This window comes from Ischnura elegans, chromosome 12 (assembly GCF_921293095.1).
Source record: "Ischnura elegans chromosome 12, ioIscEleg1.1, whole genome shotgun sequence".
Classification (NCBI taxonomy): domain Eukaryota; kingdom Metazoa; phylum Arthropoda; class Insecta; order Odonata; family Coenagrionidae; genus Ischnura; species Ischnura elegans.
Window position 1 is genome coordinate 26,001,502 of NC_060257.1, and position 23,219 is coordinate 26,024,720.

The 23,219-nt window shown below is 36.7% G+C and overlaps 2 protein-coding genes across 2 annotated transcripts in view; one reads left to right on the forward strand and one right to left on the reverse strand.

The window, feature by feature from the left end:
• LOC124169009 (death-associated inhibitor of apoptosis 1-like) overlaps window positions 1-14,706 on the forward strand; it is a 60,521-nt gene extending 45,815 nt beyond the window's left edge. The window contains exons 8-9 of the mRNA XM_046547471.1: window positions 1,459-1,563; window positions 14,536-14,706. Coding sequence (XP_046403427.1) covers window positions 1,459-1,523 — 65 coding nt within the window. The 3' untranslated portion in view covers window positions 1,524-1,563; window positions 14,536-14,706. The remainder of the gene's footprint in view (window positions 1-1,458; window positions 1,564-14,535) is intronic.
• Window positions 10,804-23,124, reverse strand: LOC124169010 (armadillo repeat-containing protein 6 homolog). Its single transcript, XM_046547472.1, has 6 exons — window positions 22,725-23,124; window positions 17,762-18,395; window positions 14,562-14,707; window positions 14,200-14,319; window positions 12,199-12,348; window positions 10,804-11,306 (listed from the first exon to the last, which is right to left on the reverse strand). Exons 1-6 carry the CDS (start codon window positions 22,839-22,841, stop codon window positions 11,085-11,087), a joined length of 1,389 nt encoding a protein of 462 aa, XP_046403428.1. The 5' UTR covers window positions 22,842-23,124; the 3' UTR covers window positions 10,804-11,084.
• Between the last annotated feature and the right edge of the window lie 95 nt (window positions 23,125-23,219).

A 23,219-nucleotide genomic window follows, 5' to 3' on the forward strand; every position in this document is an offset into this window, starting at 1 on the left:
TATTATGGTAAGTCTACTGTAATTAATAGTTATATCCATCCATCTTACATCTTATTATAGTAGAATTTGAGTATCATTTGAAAAATTATATTTGAAACAGCCTATGTCCAGCATTGAGAAATTGTCTCTGCCTATGTTCTTCATTCAGGAGGGCTGTGTGTATAGCCGTGTTTTGAGTCCTGTCAATTTGAGAATTTTTCTACGGCAGTCTAATCTCCGCTTCATTAATTTGAGGATAGCTTGTAAGTACTGCTCACTGTACTGATCTGTTCTGCATATGTTGGATTGGTCATTAAGCTGTCCAGGGCAATTTTTTTTCATAGCAATTCATGTGTATTAGGCCTCGGGTACAGTATGAACGGCTTTATGTAATTTCACAGCTAAAATAGTTGTGAAATATTTGAAAGTGACTATTTGCTTGTCCTAAGTTTTGTAGAGAGATGTCCAAACATCTTTTGGGACGATGCTGTGGTGTGGATTACAAAGAATTTCCTTAGCTCTTGGTTGCCTCTGATTGGTTCCTTGTTTCCTGGAATATTTGCCTTTTTACAGGCGTATTCTATGTTTTGCTGAGATGGAATGCTTGTTCTTTTTATTAAAGCCAAGATAGGTTGTTGGTATTTGCTTATTCGATCCCAATAACCTCTACACCTTTCAAGCGGAATAGTTTCCTTCTAGTGGATAGAGTAATTCTCAAGGATGTTGTGCCCAGCCATGGTTGATTTCTGAAGCAGATGGAGTGTCCTTGTTGCTTTTCCAATCTGGTCTCTATTGTTCTCTGTCTCAGAGATGCACACTTTACCAAGTATGGTTTTTGCCACTAATCGATGGAATACGATTAACTCATAGAACATCAAGACAGATGGGATGCTTGGCTAGTATTGACCTGTTTAGTAGTTGAATTTTATATATTGTTTAGATATTTTGTTCTGATAGAATCCTCAATATCTGGAAACAGCAGCAACATGAGCCAGATGGGCTGTGGTGATTTGTTGTGTTTCCATACGAAGAAGCTTGAGAATGGCTTATGGCCTTGGGCCTCGTCATATGTACTTGAATATTGTAGGTTTTTCCCAGTGTATTGTGGTGCAATAAAGCAGGTGGAAAGTGTTAAAATGCACTTTTTTTAAAGGAAAAGTTGTCAATTCACATTTAAGTGATTGCATTTCCTTTTAAAACTCAGTACCTACACAGAAAATTCTTGAACAAGATGTCATGAATTTCTCATAGATTTTATGGAAGGGTTTGATGTTATTGGAGAAGGAAATGCTTCAAAGAGGAGGTAAGTGATACTATCTATTGTGAAAAAAGTCAAACATAATTTCATAATAATGGATAGAAATTCAATGAAACCTAAAATTGCTTGTGGTAAATTATCTCAAGAAAGTGTGATATCATTTATTTTTTTATTTTCTGCCATGACTTACTAAAAAAAACAAGCTACTGTATTTTTTGTAGTGTACAGCCTGGAGGAATCTGGGATGTGTAAGATAAATTGGTGGTCATGGCTGAGAGTTACCTGAAATCTAAGTAATATCATGGAATTCAGCATGTTCTGAGATGGTAAGTAGCTGAGGAAAGGTAACGTTGTTACCAGTAATTATTATTTTTGGTATTTTTACACTTGTTAAATTTACGTAATTATTACTTGTTCTCCACTCATTTTTTTAATGTACCATATTTATCTGAATATAGTCTCCCCCTTAATTTTCAAAAATGCCCATGGTAAAAGTAAATTTAAAAAAAATTTTCTCCCTAAACTGAGGCCTCGAAATTAGGGGGGCACTACTTATATTCAAAGAAATACGGCAGTTAGTCACTGTAAACAACTGCTATCAACTATCAATGTTGGTTAAGTTATATTTTTAATGGTAAGTACATGCTTTGATTACTGAGAAAATAATGTGACTAGCCAGCAGTTATTACCTAGCAAATGTGTCGGGCAAACACATTTGGGTTTTGAAATTCAGCTTTGGCCTCAAGAGTAAAGCTAGTCCTTATTACCATTTGCGGGTGCATAGCTAGAAATTTGTTTTTGAGGGGAGAGGTAAGGATTACCAGCTTTGGGAGGTTCAGGTGTATCATTATCAAAAAGTCAGTGTTGAAATGTTACAAATCTATTCCTTCAATTTTCAGAGCTTGTTTTTTACTGTCACAGTGCCCATACAATATCTCTGATCACTGCTAAAATTCATCACTTCTCACACTATATGAAGTATTAATTAGCATGGCCCCCAAATGGAAATTCAGAGCAAGTTTACATATCAGAATGGAAAAAACAATAACACTGGACAGCATTAAAATCGGCCCTGACACAATTCCTGCTGATTCAATTGTAAAATGACCTCCTTAATCCGAATATGAACTCCATTTTTCCCCATCACCCATCATTTTCATGGGAGCTCCCCCCTCCAATTTTTATGACTTTTCAGTCATTTGGAGGAATTAAACGGATTATTTTATCATTTAAAATTTTTCTAGGGGTTTTGAGGGGTGCAATATTCTAAAAAATTAATATTTATGGTAAAGAGGTAGTTTTGGGGGGAATTAGTCTCCGTAAATTGTGTAAAAACGCATTAAAAATGATCAATTTTGTCATTTTTTTGCGAATTTTCACGTATTTTTACAAACTTCCGGCTTCCATTTCACATCATCCTCCCCCGAATGATAAAAATATACGACAACAGGAAACAGCAGTAACAATAAAAATATTTTGTTGCATAGCATAGCAACAATAATTAAAATCTTTCGCAATAGCTCAGAAGATTCACTTTACTATGCTGGCCCTCGCAGTACCTCTCCCGCTCCGGCATGGACGGCAAGTGTCTTGCTTTCGCAGCTAATAAAGGAAAAGTAATACTTTCTAATTCCTTGAAAAATATAAGCTTGAGGTTTTTATATTGTCATTGGAGTTAAAAAGTACCCTTCCTCCTTAATCATGGAGTTCCACAAAGTATCAGCCTCTCAAATCAATTATGTTTGTTGAAGTTGTCGTCATCTACCCTCGGTGTACCTCTAGCGATCCCAGAGTCAACTCTTTCGGTGTCCTGTTGGCTAATGGCAATGAGTTCTTCTTTCCTATCTACATACTCTGCGGATATGAAGGATACGTATGGAAATATCAGCTGAATCCTTGAAAATATTAATAATCATGATTATAATTGGTAAGTTTGCACTGATCTGAACGTTGTCGCTCTTCTCACGAGACTGCAATCAGGCTTCACGAATTACTTCTGCTTCCTTTGTGAAAACAGCAGCCATGCCCGAGAAAAACATTACATCTTACGGAACCGGCCTCTGCACCAAAGCTTCACTCATGGTCATAAAAATTTCTCTCATGTTTCCCTGGTTCCAACAAAAAATATTCACTTGCCACCATTGCACAGCAAACTACGGCAGATGAAATATTTTGTGAAAGCAATCAGCAAGATAGGAGCTGAATTTCAATTTTTAACTTAAAGTCCTCGTCTTAGTGAGTTTAAAACAAAGGAAGAAATTCGTGGTCCCCCAGATTAGGAAACTTTTCCAAGATTCAACGTTTATGAAACACCTGAATCATAAAGAAAATCGAGCTTGGCTTGGATTCTGAAACGTGTGTTAGAACTTTTTGGGTGACAAAGAAGTGATGATTATTCCGCCCATGTCGAGGAATTTCTGTCAGCGTATTAGGCCATGGGGTGTAACATATCACTAAAATGCATTTCTTTCATTCACACCTTGACTATTTCATAGAATATTTTGGAGCAGTTTCAGATTAACATTGGGGACGGTTCCATGAAGGTAACACCAAATTTGAGAGAAGATTTTCAGATAAGTTGAATGCGAGCAATTTGGTGTGTATATTAGGCCTGCTGCTGGTTTTTGTTTGAGAAACTTCTACCTCAGTGTATTAAGGGAAATCAAATACCAAATTACTTATGTTATTCATCGTTCTTCACAATAGTTATTTTTCTCTTTCTTGATGCGTGGGTGGTATTGAGAGCACCAGCGTGGTAGCATACCTTCTGAACTGTTGTCACACATTTTCATTATTTTTTCTATGCCGTGTTCTTAAATATTTTTATTATTGCCTATATTAGCTGTTGATATATTTTTCCATTATAATGGGATATTTCGGGTTGTGTAAGATGAAATGGGAGCTGAAATATGAAGAAAATAAGTGAAAAAATAGCGAAAAAAGAAAAGGTTGATAATTTTTAATGTGGTTTTTTTTTAATCAGTAACGGAAACTAATCCCCCCAAATCTACATCCTTACCATTAATTATCATGTTTTAGAACTTTTCACATCTCAAAAACCTAAAAAGAAATATAAATGTTAATATAATCCTTTTCATTCCTCCAAATTATTGAAGTGATGAAAATTAGAGGGGGGGCTTCCCCCCGAAAATGGTGGGTGATGGAGGAAAACGGATGTCATATTCGGATTCAGGAGGTCATTTTACCTATGAATCAGTAGGAATGGTATCAGGGCTCGAGAAAAAATAATTTTTTGCCGTCCAGTGTAATTAACCACAAACATGCATTAAACTAGTCATAACATTTTAAGACACTTTGAACTTTTATTATGCCCAGTCTAAGAAAATTTCCAATGCATAAGCAGAAATTGAAAGAAAAGAATAATTCCAATATATAAGAAAAAAATTAATTGAAGTCATGTGGCTTTGTTTGCCTGGCATCACATACTGTGGTGTTTTTTAAAGATAAATTCTACAGAGCAAGAAGATACTTTAACAAGGTTGGGCTCTCGGTACGATTTGACGTATTTCTTCATTTTATCATGATGTTTGGATTTGGTTTACAAACAAAAATATGAAATCGATATCGTGAGGTACTGAACAAGGATGTGACTTTTGAAAGTAGCCGTAATACAGATAAGTAGAGGTATTCAATCATTATGTGACTTGGTTACCTATTTATAGGTTTCATTGTGTGAAGATACAAACCTTCCTCTATTCTATTTTAATTGATTGGAGTTACTTCCAGGCATTCCTAATTTTATTTAAATTTGCAACTTGAATATACAGATATCTTTTCTTCTTTGTTTGCCAAGTCGTTCGTGAGCTGCTTTTCTTTTATGTAAGTACTTGAAGTAATCATCATTTTTCCCTTGAGTTCTAATCATTATTTTTTTTAATTTTCCTTGAAAACTTTTGAAGCAATACTGCAAATACTCAGTCAATTATCTGATCTTATCTGTGTCAATCAATGATACTGATAGATAAACTTATTGTTTCATACTCACGTAGGAAACATTTGATTAGCCTTGCTTCATTATCAGTGATAATAATCAAGGCCAATCTTATTGAAAAGCCTGGATGGATTAAATAAGGTTAAGGGCCTACTTCAAGCATTATTTTTCGCAATCTTTTTAAAAATCTTCCAATTTGGCCATGATTCCTTTCTGCAGTTAGTGAATCATATTTTCCCTTGCTCTGAATAACTAGAAGTTCCATGCAAGGACCTTTACAGCTGCAAAAGTGATGTATGCTGTTTCCGATGGCCGACTGAGTATGAATGCACTTGGGGAAATGTCATTGAGTGTAGCCAGACTCACACTTATTTTAGACTAGCTGACCCAGCGAACTTCGTACCGCCTTACATTCAATGAACTTACAGTTTAGTTGCACCATTTATAAATAAAGAGCGGATGTATCGTTTTAATCATATTTGATTTATTATAAATTAAATGAGAAAATATTGATGAAATAAAAATTATACAAATTCAGTTGTTGGCTATTTGTGTTATTAAACGTAAAAAAATGTCTTTAGGTTTAAGTCCGTAGCCTAAACTTGGCTCGTTCGCGGGGCAGGTTAGCGCAACACTAGACCGACGCTTGACTGATGGTCAAAATAGTGTAAGAAAAGCCCCTATGAAGCAGCATTCGTATCAAATGACTTTAGGCGCGCCAGTTATAGTTACTCTGTTTGGAAAAAATGCACTGCGTAAACGTGCTGCATGCGGTGTGCCCTACACATTTGGGTTTAATGTCTTGCGTCAAGCTCCTTCTGATAAACAACTGTTTTTGTTTTGTAATCAGGCGCAAGATAAAGCGAATGAAGCTAAATAAAAATAGCGAAGCGAAGCAGGGACGCAGCGAGGGGGGTTTTTGGGGGTTAAAACCCCCCCAAAACCTAAGAGAATCTTTTTATAAAACATATGGTTATTAATATTAGGGGGACGGATGAGTCACAAAATATTTAACTGTTCACACAGCCGCAAAACCTACCATTTTGAACCTTTTATCCTAAAAAATGTCTGGGGAGGGCCCCCACACTACTCGCTTACCTTGGCGAGTTTTCTATACCCTACAGACTCGCCAGTATTAGCTGCGCCCTTGAAGCGAAGGAAGAAATACAGCGGATGGCTTACCAACTCGTAAACGTACCACATATTATTTACCATGAGAAAATCATGGGTTTTCACTGACACATGAGAACAAACATCACAAAAACTGAAAGACTGACCATGCGATTTGTTAATCGTTATCACGAATGCAACACAAATTGGAAATTGAATACGTTTAAGCTCAAAATGGCACATAAGGGATCATGGAATCTTCGGATTGAGAACTTCCTCATCTTTGAATTTTCCTTTGAGTATAGTGGCATGAATCACTTTCATTATCAGTTTCTTTAATAACCAAACACGTTCCGTTGGATAGTTTTGGTTGGTTTAGGTTTCGAAAGATCATGAACACAGAGCCTACCTTTAGCTGTAAATCGTGCCGTGGTAAGCCAGGTGCGTCCAAGGACTTAAAAGATTTGAACTCATGCGGAGTACACGGACATTACTGATAATCAACAATTGCTTGGAGATTTGTTTACACACACGGTAGTTATGTGTTTGTTGACTACTCAATTCGAGCTGAGCTTACCTCTAATTCAATTATTTTAATACTATTTTAGTATTACTTTAATATTTTTAACATGTTTGAACATTTAAAATGTTTTTTAATATTGTTAAAAAGATCAGTCAATACATTAGTAAAAACGAAAACAAATCTTATTTTTTTGACCGTCTTAACAATCAACTCCTAAAAACATATCTCTAAGATAAAGTTGAATTTTTTTTGTGAACTTTTCCTATTTTTTAATGCCCTACATGTTATCCGGGGCTGAGACGAATCCAAAGAGCCTAATGTCACTAAAATCGGTGCAGCCGTTCTCGAGTTATAAGTGTTCTAACTATCGCGATTTTCGACTTTCTTTTATATATATATAGATTACCAATTACAATGCCGTAGTAATATGTCTACATATGTTTCTCTATCAAAACAGTGATATAGGCCATAACTAATTATCCGTTGATTAATTACCACTCAGTAGAGGAGAATATTTGCGAAGGTGAGGGTAAAGCTCTAGGGTCATACCAATTCACATAAAGGGGTCGCTACATCTACATACCTACTACCCCACAAACCAACTCAATAGGATTGTGCTGATTGGCATTAGGGCACCTGCTGTGATCAAATTAACTAGGAAAAAAATGAAAGAAAAAGCCTGTATTAAGTACTAGCAAGCATTAACCATATTTCCAGGCCTATAAGATGCATTGTAATTATTCAGGTTTTGTTTTATGAAAATTACTTGAATTTAGAGAAAAAGATTAAAGAAAGAGAAGAGAAATCCAAGGCCATGTCAGTCGTAGGAGTTTTTTATCGGCTCTCTTCTATTACCGATCCATTCGCCATGAGAGCTATTTTCACCGGTTGCATTCTCCCAATCCTCGAGTACTGCTCCATTATTTACTCCACTGCCAGTTCCTCCAACCTTAAAATTCTTGAACGTCCAGTTATTTCTTTATTTCAGTAGTCCGACACTGTGTTCCTCACCTCCATAATTCTTCTCACTCTGAAGTAATGTCTGCCCTATCATTGGTCCCACTATCCTACCGTAGGAATTTTCACGATATTTCCTTCATTTACAATGCCTTAAATGGCGAGTTCCGATCCTCAGAAATGCTGCCTTTCTTTTCACTCCACATTCCCACCCGCTCCTTCCGTAATAACCACCTACTACACCAACCTAAATTCCGTCTTTCTCTCTCTCAGAGATCACTTTTTTACAGACTCCCTACCTCTTTCAATACCATTTCAAGTACTCACCCTTCCCTGGATCTTTCAATGCCCATCAGATCATTCAAGAGGCAGCTTTGAAAAGCCATCTTCTGAATCCCTTTTTTTTTCTTCTTTTTTTATATCCTTTTTATAGTTTGTATTTGTTAAAACTGCAGATTTTATGTTGTCTATTCAATGTAAAGGCCATTTTGGCTGTTTTTGAGTAAGTCAATAAATAAATAAAGATGAAAAACTCATTTTCAAAATATAACAAAGATAACAAAACTCTTAAATAATATACCGAGAAATAAATAATTATACGAGGGGAATTCAAATGAAAACCTTAAAAAGTGCCATAGAATTGAGAAAAGTTGTATGATTTGTTCAGTACATAGATGGCATTAGTGGTCCTTGAAGTTCAGAGTGTGATCTGAGGTGATAGAATGACGCTGCGACATAGGAAAAGGCAGTTTTATCCATAACAAGATGGTTTCTCTGGTATCCACGCATGAGGGCTGTCCAAAAAGTATCATACTTTTGTTAGTTAACCCTTCCTTAAATGCTATGAAGGGATTTTGCCACATTTTTCAAACATTTGAAATAGCGCATTTACTGCATATACTGTAGCTCACTAGTGGCACACTTTGGTATTCTATTTCTGTACTTTTTCCTCGACCAAGAACATCGTCTGCAATTCCTTATGAAAAATTATTTGAAGTATTTTTTATATTCGAATTATCGAGAAATTTGCATATTATTATGCTTTATTTTTATTTATAAATGAGAAAGAAAAATAATTAAAGTGCTTTTAATAGGGTGGTTTCCTATTATTTTTTTATTGCCTGAATCGAAAGATTATTACTCCTGGAGCACGTATTTCACTTTTATAGATTTCGAAATGACGATATCTATTTTTTGTGATAAAATGAAAAGTGAAAATTTTCAAGCACGCGAAAACACGATGGCTAAGCATGAATGCTGGGAAAAGCCCGTGTGATGTAATTCTGGATTCCCCTGCGCCGAGTGTGGTGACCTTGGAGCGAGGATATGTGTGCCGCTGTGATGCTGACTGCTAGCATGTAGCAAAGTACCCTGCTATCAGGTAGTGCTTGGCTTAAATAAGGATTATTAATACCTTATCAAACGAAGGAAACTTTCCGACCATAGGTAGTTTTAATAGGTGATTATTAAGAGATTTCTCCCTGAGCTCTGTGCGTCATGCATGCATTGGTAATCTCAGACTATGTAAAACTCCTATCTACTCGTGGAGAAACTACGTCCCTGTGACGTCACGTGGAACGGCATCGCATGGCTGCCAATCTGGCCGTTTTCAAATGCGGTTAAAATTGATCATTGTCATTCGTCAAAACTGGGATTTCTAAATGAAAAGTAATTTGTATAATATGAATACACTAATGATGGGTAACGAATTGCAATCAATCCCTTTCGTTTTCTTTGATTAAGGAAACTACCCTTTTGCCAAGGAGTGGCACTAAGGCCTCGCTAAGCTGGGTCTGTGGCAGGGCCTGAATGCCTCCGATCATTGCTACCTCAATGGTCACTTTCCTTCCCCTGCATCGGCCCTAGTCATCATCCGTTCATTTGCGATGAAAAATCCTCTCTCACTAGAGCTGATGTTAGGAATCCTGCTTACGAAAACTCACATTGGATACTGCCAACATTCGGCACAGAAGGGTTAACCCTTTCAATGTCGGGTGGATCCGACGGGCATTTTCATACGTAGAGCACCTGACATTGGGTATAGCTGTCGCTAACTTTTCTACGCAGACGACCGGACGTCGGCTCACGCCGATGCGAGGGAAGGAAAGTGACCGCTGAGGCAGCAATTGTCTGGTGCATTCAGGCCCGGCCTGAGACCTAGCTTAGCGAGTCCTTAGGGCCACTCTTAGGCAATAAAGCCCAACCTCTCACTCATTTATGACCATCGTCAGCACGGGAATCCGCTGCATAGTAGTTATGTTTTCAATAGTTTTTTCAGTGATATGTTTTATTGCATAATACTATGTTTTTATACTTTGGAATGAATTTTTCGTTTTGTTCTGTGACCAATCAATTTTTAAACGGAATTTTAGCGTTAAAAATAACAGACTTCCGGACTTATAGTCATATTACCTTATATTTCATAACTTTGTTGTTATTAATGATAGAAACCCGTTTAAAATTTTACAATGCTTAAAAAAACGTAAGTAATTGTTTTAGAAGAGTAAATAATTTCAAATCAACTACAATGTTTGGTTGAAAAAAACACTGGTAACGCAATAAGTTGACCGTGGATTGGTGCTGTGATAGGGTTAGAGGGTGAAGTCTAGTGGCCTGGGTAAGGGATGGGCTAGGCCCCAAATCTGAGGGATGAAAATACCCAGGCAACTCACCCCCAAAAAAGAGGTCCATACGGAGAGGTTTAAAATATTCTTTTGCTACTCGTAGCACGAAAACGTTTTCCAAATGTAGACTCCGGCAGGAAAGGGCTTTGATGCTCAAGTAATCTGAGCCTAGCATTTTGCCTCTGACTCTTGTGCAGGCTTATAAAAATTGCCAGTTCTAGGGAGTGCAAGTTACTTTCTTTGATCCACCTCATCTTTTGAGAATCTATTTTGAAGGTGAGAAAAAAACCTATACAAAGCAAATCGCTCCATTTACTGGGCTGCTATGCTGTTGCTGGTAAGCAAGCAATTACAAATATTAAAGGAGGGTAAACTCTAATCACAAGAAAACTTCATTTATACAATGCTTTATGTGAGAAATTTTATTAGTATGTAGTTGCTGCTTAAAAAAACATCCAAAAAACATTTCATGAAAAATTCATCACATTGAGCTTCATTCATGCTTTAAGAAATTTAATTGATAAATGCGAGCATTTTAAATGCATCATGGTAAAAAAAAACAATAAATATTAATAAGTTATATAGCTTTCTCTTATAAAATGTTATTACTTGTCAATAGAAAACAGGGGTAAGGGTAAAAGCTTTCAATCTCAGCCAAAAGTTAACAAGCTCAAAACAGAATCAGTTTTTCGTCAGCGGTGTCTTCGATTTGCCCTTCCACTCTTCTTTCAGGTCTACGGGACATCCCAGGTCCCTAAGGGCCCCCTTTGCGTTAGATTCACAGGTGGCTTTGTGCCTCTTCATTGCATCCATCAGCAACTCAGGGACCCCATGTTTTATAAAATGCTCACTCAAATCCCTGCTTCGACTCACCATGTTACGAATGGCTAAGCTGGCCATTCGCTGCAAAAAAAAAAGAGGTGTACACATTGACATGAGACTTAAATTTTATTTAAATTGTGGGAAATGATAGTCAATAATACATGAAATAATGGTCAATTATAGCCACTCACTTGTCATGAGTTGGTTTTTTACAGATGTCATTCAACTTATGGTTCATTTCCTATATTTCACATAGGAAGACCCTCCCATTAAGGTAAGGAATCCCTCACAATGTTTTAAATGGTGTTGTATCTACAAATCACATAGCAGCAGACAAAGAAAAGTCAATGACATAACATTTACGCCTTAGTAATGATTTGAGCAGCGCAAAATGACTTGCTGTCATAGCACTCAAACAAACCAATTCTATTACATAATACTATTTGTAGGACGTCAACCAATGCTCACAGAGACTCAATATTGCAATTTATGAAAAGATTTCAATAGATCAAACATGTGGCTGGGGTGGAGGGTTTGTGAGCTTTAAGTCACCCCATAAAGCTTTTCCCTGAAGGCCACTGTTTGCAATACATATGCTGAGGAGACCACTAGCCCAGGGGTACCTATCCTCTGACATTCCATATTTCTATGCAGTTAGTAAACATAATGTCTGATATGTCATAATGCCTGAATAAAACTGATATCAGAGGTACAGTAAATCCAGACTGCAGCAGAAAATTATATTCATGGGAGAGTTCTCTTTATAATTGAACCAAAAAAAATTGATTGTTGATTCGAACCCTTCCCACCTTACTCAATACCATGCTTCAAATCTTTTATGCAGTCAGTCAGTACCAAGGGGGGGATTTAAAATTTTCCGAGGTCGCTGATGTGAAGATTTGGTGTTCAAATATTTTGAATGAATTGCTTGGGTTGTAATACTATCAGGAAATAGTACAGTTCCAACACTTACCAAAACATCAGCATTCCCAGCATGCATTTTCATTATCTGAGCAATAACTTCTTCCACTCCTGCATCATGAGCCTTGATGCTGTTTTCAGGACTGCGTAAAGTCAAGGCAGCTATGAGAGAGCACCCAGCACTAGCAACCGTAGCTGAAGCCTGTGTTTTAGAAAAAGAATGCCATGATTTGTACCGCAACCACATAAATATCTGGTAAGGAGGCTTAAATGGTGATTAAATGGAAAAATGTTTTCCTGGTTAAGGCAGCATTTAATTATTTTATGGGAAACCAGATTCAGGCATATTCCTACTCCTGTCTTCATGTTCTAGGACCCAAAGACAGGAGCAGCATGTGCCCAAAACTGTCGTCTGCTAAAATTAATCCAGAAAACATCCACATAAATACCTACTTTGTTACCACTCCACAATCGATAGTTACAATTCATTAAGTCTGCAAATAACTAACTGTGAATTTAACTTCCAGCACTATACAAATGAAATACAGTGCAACCTCGATATAACGACACCCCACGGTGCACTAATAAACACTTGCTATAGCGAATTGTTGCTTTACCGGAGGTGGAGCAAGTAATAGCCAATATACCTGTTGCGAACAGATATACAGGAACAGGAGTGGTGCAGCTACAGATAAACATCTATCCGATAAACGTAAGCATAAATCCAGATGAAAGGCGATGTTTTTTTGCATCACTAAATTTCCTTACTCAAATAACGACTAACTATTCAAACAATTTATAAGCGCCGCACTGAATAAAAATCATGCAAAGCATTGTTTCGTCAATCATTATATTTATCGAACGACAGTTTACCACATAAATTTGAGACTGAGCACTCCATTAACTTCATTCCTAACAGATCGCTAGCAATTACAGAGGTTAAGAAGTCTTGATAAAAATCTTCCGGCGGTGAAACCCTCACTATGGCAAGAGCTAACACCGAAAGGGTCTCGTAAAAACGAATTTTTTAACACGCTTATTATAGGGTCAATTGACGGTGCATCGGCTATCTCTCGTAATAGCGGGAGTGTCGCTATAGCCCGTACTCGCTTTAACGAGGTTACACTGTATATAGCAGATTTAATTTTTTGTATGGCTTTCCTATGCACGCGAATTGGCACCAAATATCAGCGCAGACAACCCGCATTTGAACCTAGTACTCCCCCTCCTCCCAAGCACGCGTATGGTTTCATGCCTGATTGTATCACCTACACTTTTGGCACAAATCATATGCTTTGCCAATATCATCATATCCCCTCCCCCCCCCCCTCTAGAAGCAAAAGTAAATGTCTGCCCCCCGCTGGGTACGCCCATAGTTAAGAACATGGATGAATGCCCTGGTTTTGTGGCAGGTCTATACAAACACATCAAAATAATCAAGGATTTGGTGCTTTAATGCTAACATTGAATCATATTAATAACCATTGTGACAGATTTTGATGCCCTTGAAATGCAATAGTTATTTCATTAGTTAAAGAGCATTCAGAAGAGTGAGGATTTTATGAAAACTAAGAGGGCATAAGTAGAATAACTTTTCTTGACTCAAAATTTTTTATTCCAACTACATAACTAATAAATGGAGGAATAAATTAAACATAAAGAGAATTCAGTTATGAGTTTGTAATCTGTTTAATGAAAAATTGTACTAAAGTATGCTTTTTCAATTCACCTATTTTGGTGATCAAAAGAAAAAATAAACACCATGGATACCAAATACATACTCAGCTACAGGGTAGGCATACTTTTAGCATGCCAATGATTGTTTTTTCAACTCCAACCCTAAAAAAAGATTTTTGCTTTTTAATCCCTAATGGCTTTATTATCTACCAATAATGAATATTATCCCTAATTTCATTGAAGTGATATAGACAGAGATGTAGTGCATACCTATATTTACCCGCACACATTCAATTTTAAGCATGCAAAGACACTTCAGTTTTGATGTTAAGGCACAGGATTAATTAAGAAGGCATTACATATCTGATACTCTCACCTCATGCCTAATCATGGTTGATGTAACCACAGGTAAGACTCCAGCATCCGCAATGTATTTTTTGACATCATCATTTCCAGCCAGACTTTTCAGAAGCTTCATACTCTGACGAGCCAATTTCTAGAAAATAAGAGAAGATAATACCATATTTCACACCAATTAAGACATCTACATCAACAATTATTGTTTTTTTTTTAACTTGCCAGCTTTTATTTTCAAAACTAGTCATACTAAATATACACAAGGAATCCTAGAACAGACAAAGGAAATGTATTCTTATTCTAATTAAATATTTTATATATACCTATTGCACTTATTTTATTTTTTACTTATTAGTCAAAATCACAGAGGTTTCAGTTTACCTCATTTTCTGGAAATGAGACCAGGATATCCAGCACCAACTGCAGACCTCCTGCTTTGTGAACTGCAAGGCAAAACTCATTCCTGACAGCCAAAGCAGCCATTGTTGATATCACCTCCAAAAGCGTGGCATGATCATTTTTGTAGCCTAAATTCACAAAAAATAAATATAAATTTACTGTCTAATTATTGGCCAAATTAAAAAACATTTGAAAACTGACATTTTCCCAAGGATCACAAAAATGGCCTTTTTAACTTTGTGACATTTTCACTTAAAAAGATAAAAATGGTGAATTTGTAAATCACTCTTACAGGTCTATAGCATATATATTTTTTAAAGAAATCCATCAGGGTGATCCTGCACCCCCTCAATGATTTTGAATGGAAACGCCCTTCAATAGAAAATAAGTTTACAAGATGCTGTTTTTATACATGTTATTGTAAATAAATGAGTTTTCAAAATAATTAGAATGTAAAATCTAATTTTGTCTTTTATTGACTCTTACACCCTGGTTACAAAACATTAACTTGTAAGAGTAAGTGCCTAAATGCATGAACGATTTTGGTGAAATAGTACATGCTCTAATGAAAGAACCAACTTAGAATAGGCTCTATTTTCTATTCATACACGTTGGGTAGTTACACAGACACTGGACAACTCATAACAGTTATATATAACAGTTTAGACGATACTTAACTCGTACACTAATTGACAGTGTAGCAATGCCTCAAGTCTTCATTTCCTCAAACTGAAGAAAAATGATATCAGTATAAGACATGTAACTAGAGTAAAAATTTATGCTTTTTCACATAAATAATTTTAATAATTATTAAAGCACTGTTATATTTATACACATCCTAGAAAATGTGGAGCAACCAAAGAATAATGAAGATAAAATGGATGAGAGGGTAATGAAGAGGAAGAACTAGGAAAGAGAAGTCTTTCAAAAACCCTGAGAAGAAGACGGGACAAATAAATTGGTCACATCATGAGACATGATGAAGACACTTGTCAAAGGACTAGTGGAGAGGAAGACAGTTAAAGGACAGCCAAAACAAGTTACATAGGGCAGGCCAAAAAGAATGTAAAATTAAGGAAATAGGTAAATATGAAAAGGTAAGTAGACTGGAGAGCAGTAACAAACCAATCTTCTAATAGGGTGGTTTCCTATTATTTTTTTATTGCCTAAATTGAAAGATTATTACTCCTGGAGTACGTATTTCACGCATTTAGATTTTTAAATGGCGATATCTATTTTTTGCAATTAAATGAAAAGTGAAAATTTTCAAGCGCGCGAAAACGTGACGGGTAAGTATGAATGCCGGGAAATCTCTCCGTGTGTCGTATTTCTCGTTCCCGCTGCCACCCAGTGAGGTGACCTTGAGGGAGGCTTGAGCGCTGATACGACGCAGGCTGCTACCAGGTAGCTGAGTACCCTGATAGCTGGTAGCGCTTGGCTTAGATAAGGATTATTAATACCTTATCAAACGAAGAAAACTTTCCGACCTTAGCCAGTTTTAATAAGTGATTATTAAGACATGTTTCCCTGAGCTCTGTGCCTCATGCATGCATTGGTAATCTCAGACGATGTATAACTCCTATCTACTCGTATAGAAACTAGGTCTCTGTGGCGTCACGTGGAGTGGCATCGCATGGGCGCCAATCTGGCCTTTTTCAAATGAGGATAAAAATGGACCATTTCCATTCGTCTAAACCGCTATTTCTAAAACGAAATAACTTGTATATTATGAATACACTAATGGTGGGTAACGAATCGCAATCAATGCCTTTCGTTTTCTTTGATGAAGGAAACTACCCTATTATATACTCATGATCAAAGAATAATATATATTAGTCTTAAAATTTTGGTTTCATTCCCCTTTTCATAGCTGAAATGTCACAACGTGAGCGATCATGGATATCCCACGCCCCAGCTCATAGTTTTAATTCTTAGTATGCCCTTGGTAATGAAGTTTTTTATCAGGAAATTTAAATTTGGAAATCTTTTTATAACCCTGTCCCTGATAATCATTAACCAAAATTCTCAAGTATAACACCTGCATGATACAAGTTTCTTTTGCAAAATTTTTGAAGTTATTTAATGCACATTTAACATGAGGAGAAATACTGTAAAGCATTCCTTTGTGCAATTGCTTTTGATTTTACTCTCCTTTATTGAAATAATTCAGATTTCATGTCCTAAGAAAATGCATTTAAATAGTTACGGCTCTACAGGTGTCCTGCACTCAGTGCATGACTGGGTAATACACTTGAAATTTTTGAGACTTGGAGATTTCTGGACAAAGCTTGACCTCTGTGTTATTGTTGGGACCTTAACCCTCAAGCATGCGCACTGGTGTGTGAAGCACGCCAATTTTCAAAAACCAAGGATTTTAACATTGAACGTACATTCTGGTCCAGAATGATCTCGTGTTTTCTTACAGCGTACTTTGACTGTCTATAGTGCGAGTTTTCAAAGCTCGAAGCATTGTACCTAATTTTTTTTAGATCCGAACCGTGCGACCGGCCGTGTACTAACTGTCCCACCTGCTTACCTTTATAACTGTATCACCTGTAAAAGTACGAGATTGAACTAATTTCTAAAAAATAAAGATAAATTTTAACAAAAATCGGGTGTTATCATTTAAATATTACATCGTGGACAAAGTACGCCATTTGCCCGGTCGTGTAAAAATATCAGGTGCGCCTGCTCGAGGGTTAACAGGGGCCGGGCAACGGAACTTGGGGGGGGACCGAATGCCTGGATTATTTGGGAGGTATTCCATACCCTACCCCCAGCAGGAGGGTGACACATTAGCAGTTTTCCCAGGTAAGTTCTTTGCCTTGAGCCAGCCTTTGACCTTAAGATAAAACTAAATGTACCTATTGATTAAACTATTCATTGCACAACATTTCCACAAAATTAATTTTCCCATGAGCGTTTTGTTGTCTTGAGCCTTATATTGTGAGCAAACTTAGTCACTCAATCCTCTGGGCAAATAAATATATAATTATCATTTTTGTCGCTTTAACATTCTCATACTCAATATTGTTCACAGTGACAACATAATGCATAGTGCAGAAATAAATTTTGTGGAAATCTTGTGCTGTGTTTAATCAGTGTTAAGAATTTCCACCATATTGTGCCACTTTTCGTCCACGTTACAATATACCTATGGCAGGTCAAACAACAAAACTTACGAGACAACAGACTTGTTAGGATGTCCAAGACATTACAATCTCCAGCCAATATTCTGCAGTGGTCGTGTGCCTTCCCGTATGGAACTCTGATGTCATCATCCAGAACCAGTGCTCGGGAGACTCTGCAGGTTTCTCGAATAACACTTGCAGGAGTACTTTCATTGGTCAGTAGGGCAACTAGGAGAGGGGCAATATCGGCTTCCATTAGACCTTGCCGATTTCGTTCATGCTTGACAATGCACTGTTTCACCCATATTAGTGTAGGTTGGTAGAGATCAACGTTTTCCATTTTCATGAGAGACATGATTAAACTGATTCCATTTTCATCAAGTAGATCAGGCTGCCCTGTCATCAGTGCCGTAAGAGTTGATAAAACAGCTGCAGTTGGTTCATCACCATTGAGTTTTTTAGTTATTTCCACCAAATGCCCGTACAGATTGAGTTTTCCAGCCAAGACTCGGTGAGCTATGTCCTTGCTGCATTCAGCGTTGAGAGCATTCAGATTTGACAGAAAATCTTCGGAGTTGAATGAATTCTCTGCAATTGCTTTCTCTATTAAATCAATCATGTTCTTAAGTCTTTCCGAGTCATTATCTCCTGAAGATGATGTGACAATGTTACTGAGATCGACACCCTGAAAATAATAAAAATGTCAAGGGATATGTGTTAATTATTGACTTTCTTTATGATCTGGGAAATAACTATGATAATTTTCTGCTAACATATACATAATACTACAGACTCTTAATCAGGGTGGCCGCTCAAATATCAAACTCAAATTCCCTGAGGAATGATACCATATATCAGTTTGATGAACTGTTCTCAGGGGACATTTAAGTATTACATAAGCACCCTGAGGGAACGGTAACAAGAATGAGTTTGCTTCCTTCAGCTGGCAAGTGGGCGGGTCAAAGCATTGCTTATGCAAAACAGGAATTTCTCACTCTTTGATGAAGAAAAGAGTTGTGATCAAGTAGATCGTATTGTATATCTTCAGAGTGCTACACGTGGTTTCAAAATTTGTAATAACTACTAAAGCCATCTCTCTTTATACAGTTTCCCAATTACCCAGGCTATTTTCACCTTCCTGTACACCGGCATGTAACCAGAAATTTTGTCCAGGGAGTTGCCTATAGTTGCAATTTTTTCAATTTCCACACATCTGAAAATCATACTTTTACTTAATATTGAAAATTATAGTCATCATTGTGTTTTATCAAAACATGCTTCAACTTTTGAGCGCTGTTGCCACCATATTGAGAAAATTCAGGATCTGGGACCCTGAACTCAGTCCACAAATTTTAATAGTAACAAGAAAGTCAAGAGGATTAGTGTTCCTGGGCTCATTGCTCTTTTGGGAATTAATCTTACATGCGTGCCTGCAAATAGAGTTCTGATGAATATTCTGAAGGTAACAATGATGAAACCAAAAAACCTTAATGAATCTCAATAAAATGAATCAAAATACACATGTGCATGCATGTATCATATATATTTTCCACATTAAAGAATAAAATGTCCATATTACGGCCACATTCATTATATTCTAAATTATCCATGCTTCTTTATTGTTCAGGTTTCTAAGACTGTTTCCTCGGAACAATGATTACAAAGAATAATGTAGCTACAACTAGTGATGGTGTGTTACCTAATAGTATATTCTAAGGAAAATAAAGGATAGCAATTTACATGGATAAAAATCTATAAAAGAGAAGAATTTAATGCTTTTCCAGTGAACCACAACAATAACTTTTATTGCACATCTGACAGGTCTGGGCTCTCCATTTCTGCAGGTATTTTAATAAATGAATGAAATTTATTGCTCTGTAAAAGTATGTACATACAAAATGAAAACCATATTTCACCGCAGTTCATGCGGCAGGAATAAAATATTAACCATAGGAGCTAGGGGTTCCCCAAGGCAATCAGCCTGAGAGTGGTAAACTGTCAAGTAAGTATATTATACTGCCGACCAAGTGTTTCAACAAGAAATTACACATAACACCAGTGGCAAAGCCAGGATTTTGAAATGGGGGAGGGTTTGCCGGAGATTCCGGGGCCCTTCCGCGGCTATGGAAAACACCCCAGGGAAAGAGATGGTTCAGGGATTTTTGATGTTGAAAACTTGATTTTTAGGACTCTAAAACAGTAATTTTGTATTTGTTTATTTTCTCAAGTATCTATTGAAATAATTTTTTTTATTTATTGAGGTCATCTTACTCGTTTTTGGTGCCTCCTTTCTCTTTTAAAGGCTCAAGGGGGGGGGTAACCTGGAAAAACCCCTCTGCGGCTACACCACTGCATAGACATTAAGTATTTCAAATATGCACAGAGATGATTATAGATTTTTTTAAATATAATATAATAATAATATTTATTGTTCTTGGACAAAATTGTCCATTAAGAACATAAAAGATATTACAAAATAAACTTGTACAAAATATATGAGATATTTCCGAATGGAATTTAGTACAACTAACACATCAGAGCATAGAAATGAAATGAAATCTTGAAGTTAACTTAAACAATCATATCAAAAAATACCTAAGAATGCACATATACCCATTGCAACATTTAGGGTAGAACATGAAAAAATAAATAAATAACTAAATAAATAGAACATGAATAATGATAAATCATTTACTCCAGTAAATATGGCATTCGATTTCAAACAGACCTGAGGTAAATATTATAAAACATTAATTATGAATAGTTTAAATCTCAATGACGAACAAATAAATGCATACTTAACAAGTTAGAAAAACAGTAAATACATTCCAATAGCATGAAGATTAACCTTATAACGTACAACAAAAGCACTTTATGTTCGAATAAGATAAGAAATAATTTAAATTTTGATATCTATTATACTCTATTCACTTCACGTTTGCGGGTGAGCTTTTGTGAGAACCCGGATGCTCTCGGAAGGCTTTGCTAATGGGGAGGGGTAGTACCAAGAGAAAAGGGAGGAGCGAGCTTAACGTAGCCAAAGGTACATAGCCGCCCTACTTCGTCACTGAAAACGTGTGAGTCATGGGTAGCCACAGGTATTTTGACCCCAGTGCCAAGACTACTAATTTGGAAGGTATTGAGGATAATCCTTTCACAGAATCCCATGATATTGTCAGCTACTATGCCGATTGAGGCACCATTGGTGAAAGGTATACTTAAAGACATACAAGGAGAATGCATGAGGTTTGGTAACACTGCTCCACAAGCAGATTCACGATGTTCACTGTACGGAGATCTGACTGCGGCCATGCCTACTGTTTGCTGATTGGCAAAGGGAAAGTCACAAGTCGAGAAACTTTCCCACCCCTCACCTACACTTGCTTTAGCCACACCAGCTCACCCACAAAGATAAAAAGAACTGAGTACAACCATTGTTTTTACACTCTTAAGAAACCACTTAACCTCTTCACAGCACAACATTCTCCATAATATATACCTACATTAAATTTGCAGTTTTGCAAATATACACATAGGGGTAACTTAAGATTTATGTCATATCATAAACCAAGCATAACAATGCACTTGGAATAAAACCAAATGTTAAACTTTTACACCATCCAGACTGACACGTTTGCTTTAACTGATTAAAATAATAGGTATGTACGATACCAAAAACACTACAGATACTATACACTTGAATTCTGTTTGAAGTTTTCATTGAAACGTCACCAGAAATGGTGAGACAAACAAAGTCGGTAGTCTGTGAATTTTTTTTGCCATTTTTAAATATTAGGTGACTCATGAGGATTAATGGGGTGAAAGAATGCTCCAAAATAGGGATGTATCCAAGTAACTGTAATTGATACAAAGGAATCTGTTCTGGAGTTTTCAGATGTAACTTGATAATTACTTCAAAACTAAAGTATGAATACATCTAGCAATCATGAATATAATGAATTGTCAGTGGAGGTGGATGAAGCTACAAAACATGATTACAAAGTAATCACTCCTCAATAGTTGATACTGAAATTTACCAGGATCAGTTGTTTTAAAGGGTGGATTCAGTGGCGCCGACTCCATGGGGCCTGAGCCCCCTCAAAAATTCATTGTGTGTGTGACGAAAAAATGTGTCCTGCATGTTGATTTTCCCCGGAGTGTCCAGATATCGAGATTCGAGTTATCAGGGTTCTAATGTTGATCATATGACTCTTCTAAAATGCTTAAAAAACTTAATACTCACTACTTATAAAATTTACCGGGGCAAGATCCCCAGTTTGGGCCCCCCAATATTTTTTGTAAGTCGGCGTCCCAGGGTGGATTCATAGAGGGATATCCAATTTGCACTAGATAAAATGGTAATTTTGTTCATTTTTTTAATATATACTGAAGAGGGGAGCCCTTTACCCCCCTTTTACCCATCCTGGGTGCACCACAGGTTTCATTTGATGCAGGATAGTTATCTTTTTATCTTATAAATATGGAGTCACCAAAGAGCTCATACGTTTGCATTTTCTTTGTTTGGTCGCTCAGCTATAACATTGATAGGGCCTTAAAGAGACGTGATTTGACAAAAGTTCGGACCGGTTTTGAATCTTGAAAGAATAAAATGTGAACTAGTTCAGTCCTACATATTTAGGCTTCGTCCATCTATTTCAATGTCTTATCGTCGTCATGCAGGAAGCTGTTGAAACTTTCATGTATAATGTTCCAGATAGGCCGTAAGTCACAAACGAGGAAAATATATTCCCAAGTTCTATTTTATTTCCAATAATGGAGAAACCGCTGAAGTCCTTCCTTAGTAAAGTAGCACCTACATAAATAAACAACCCCATAATGATTTGGTTGCCTCTGAGAGCACCGGTTATGCTCAATTAGAATAGTTTTAAAAACAATAAATGGTACCCGCAGGAAAATCATTCTCACTTCAAATACGCTCGCAAAATTTCCAGACCTTCGAAAGCTCCAAGGAAATCAAATCAAAACTACAAGAATATAATGAATGGTTAACTACCTGAGCTTTGAATTCTTCAATGGCATTTTTGACCGCCTCTTCGGAACTCATTTGGAATTCCTCGATGTTTTCCTTGACGGCATTATCGAAAGTTTCTTGTGAAATCACTAGAGCCATTTGAGCGACGAACCCTCAGTCCACGGAGGAGACGTATCTAATGTGAGAGGTAGAACAGCAATCGTAGGCGAGTTGAAATGCTAGTTATGGAGATGCCTGATGAGGCGGAATGTGCCACACAGTGAGTAAACAAAAACCCTGTCTATTGAAAATAAAAAATTTTTTCGAAGCCCAATCTCTTTAATAGGGAAAAAACAATGCAAAATAAAATAAGTAGCTGGTGAATGACCCGAGGTTTTACGCTCTCAAAAACAGCTGTTCCAACAAAGTGTGCCAACCTATTAAAACTTTACGTATTAAAAAAGGTGAGATTTTGACGATTTTGACTATTGTTTTTCTTAGATTTCTATTGAATTATTAGTAAAAGTTTTACAAAAA

Excerpts from the sequence above, each read along its gene's own strand:
- LOC124169010 (XM_046547472.1), bottom strand. The coding sequence starts at position 22,841 with ATGGCTCTAGTGATTTCACAAGAAACTTTCGATAATGCCGTCAAGGAA. Across the intron at positions 18,396-22,724 it reads TTGAAGAATTCAAAGCTCAG|GGTGTCGATCTCAGTAACAT; the intron begins GTAGTTAACCAT and ends TATTATTTTCAG. Across the intron at positions 11,307-12,198 it reads CTGGGAATGCTGATGTTTTG|CGAATGGCCAGCTTAGCCAT; the intron begins GTAAGTGTTGGA and ends TTTTTTTTGCAG.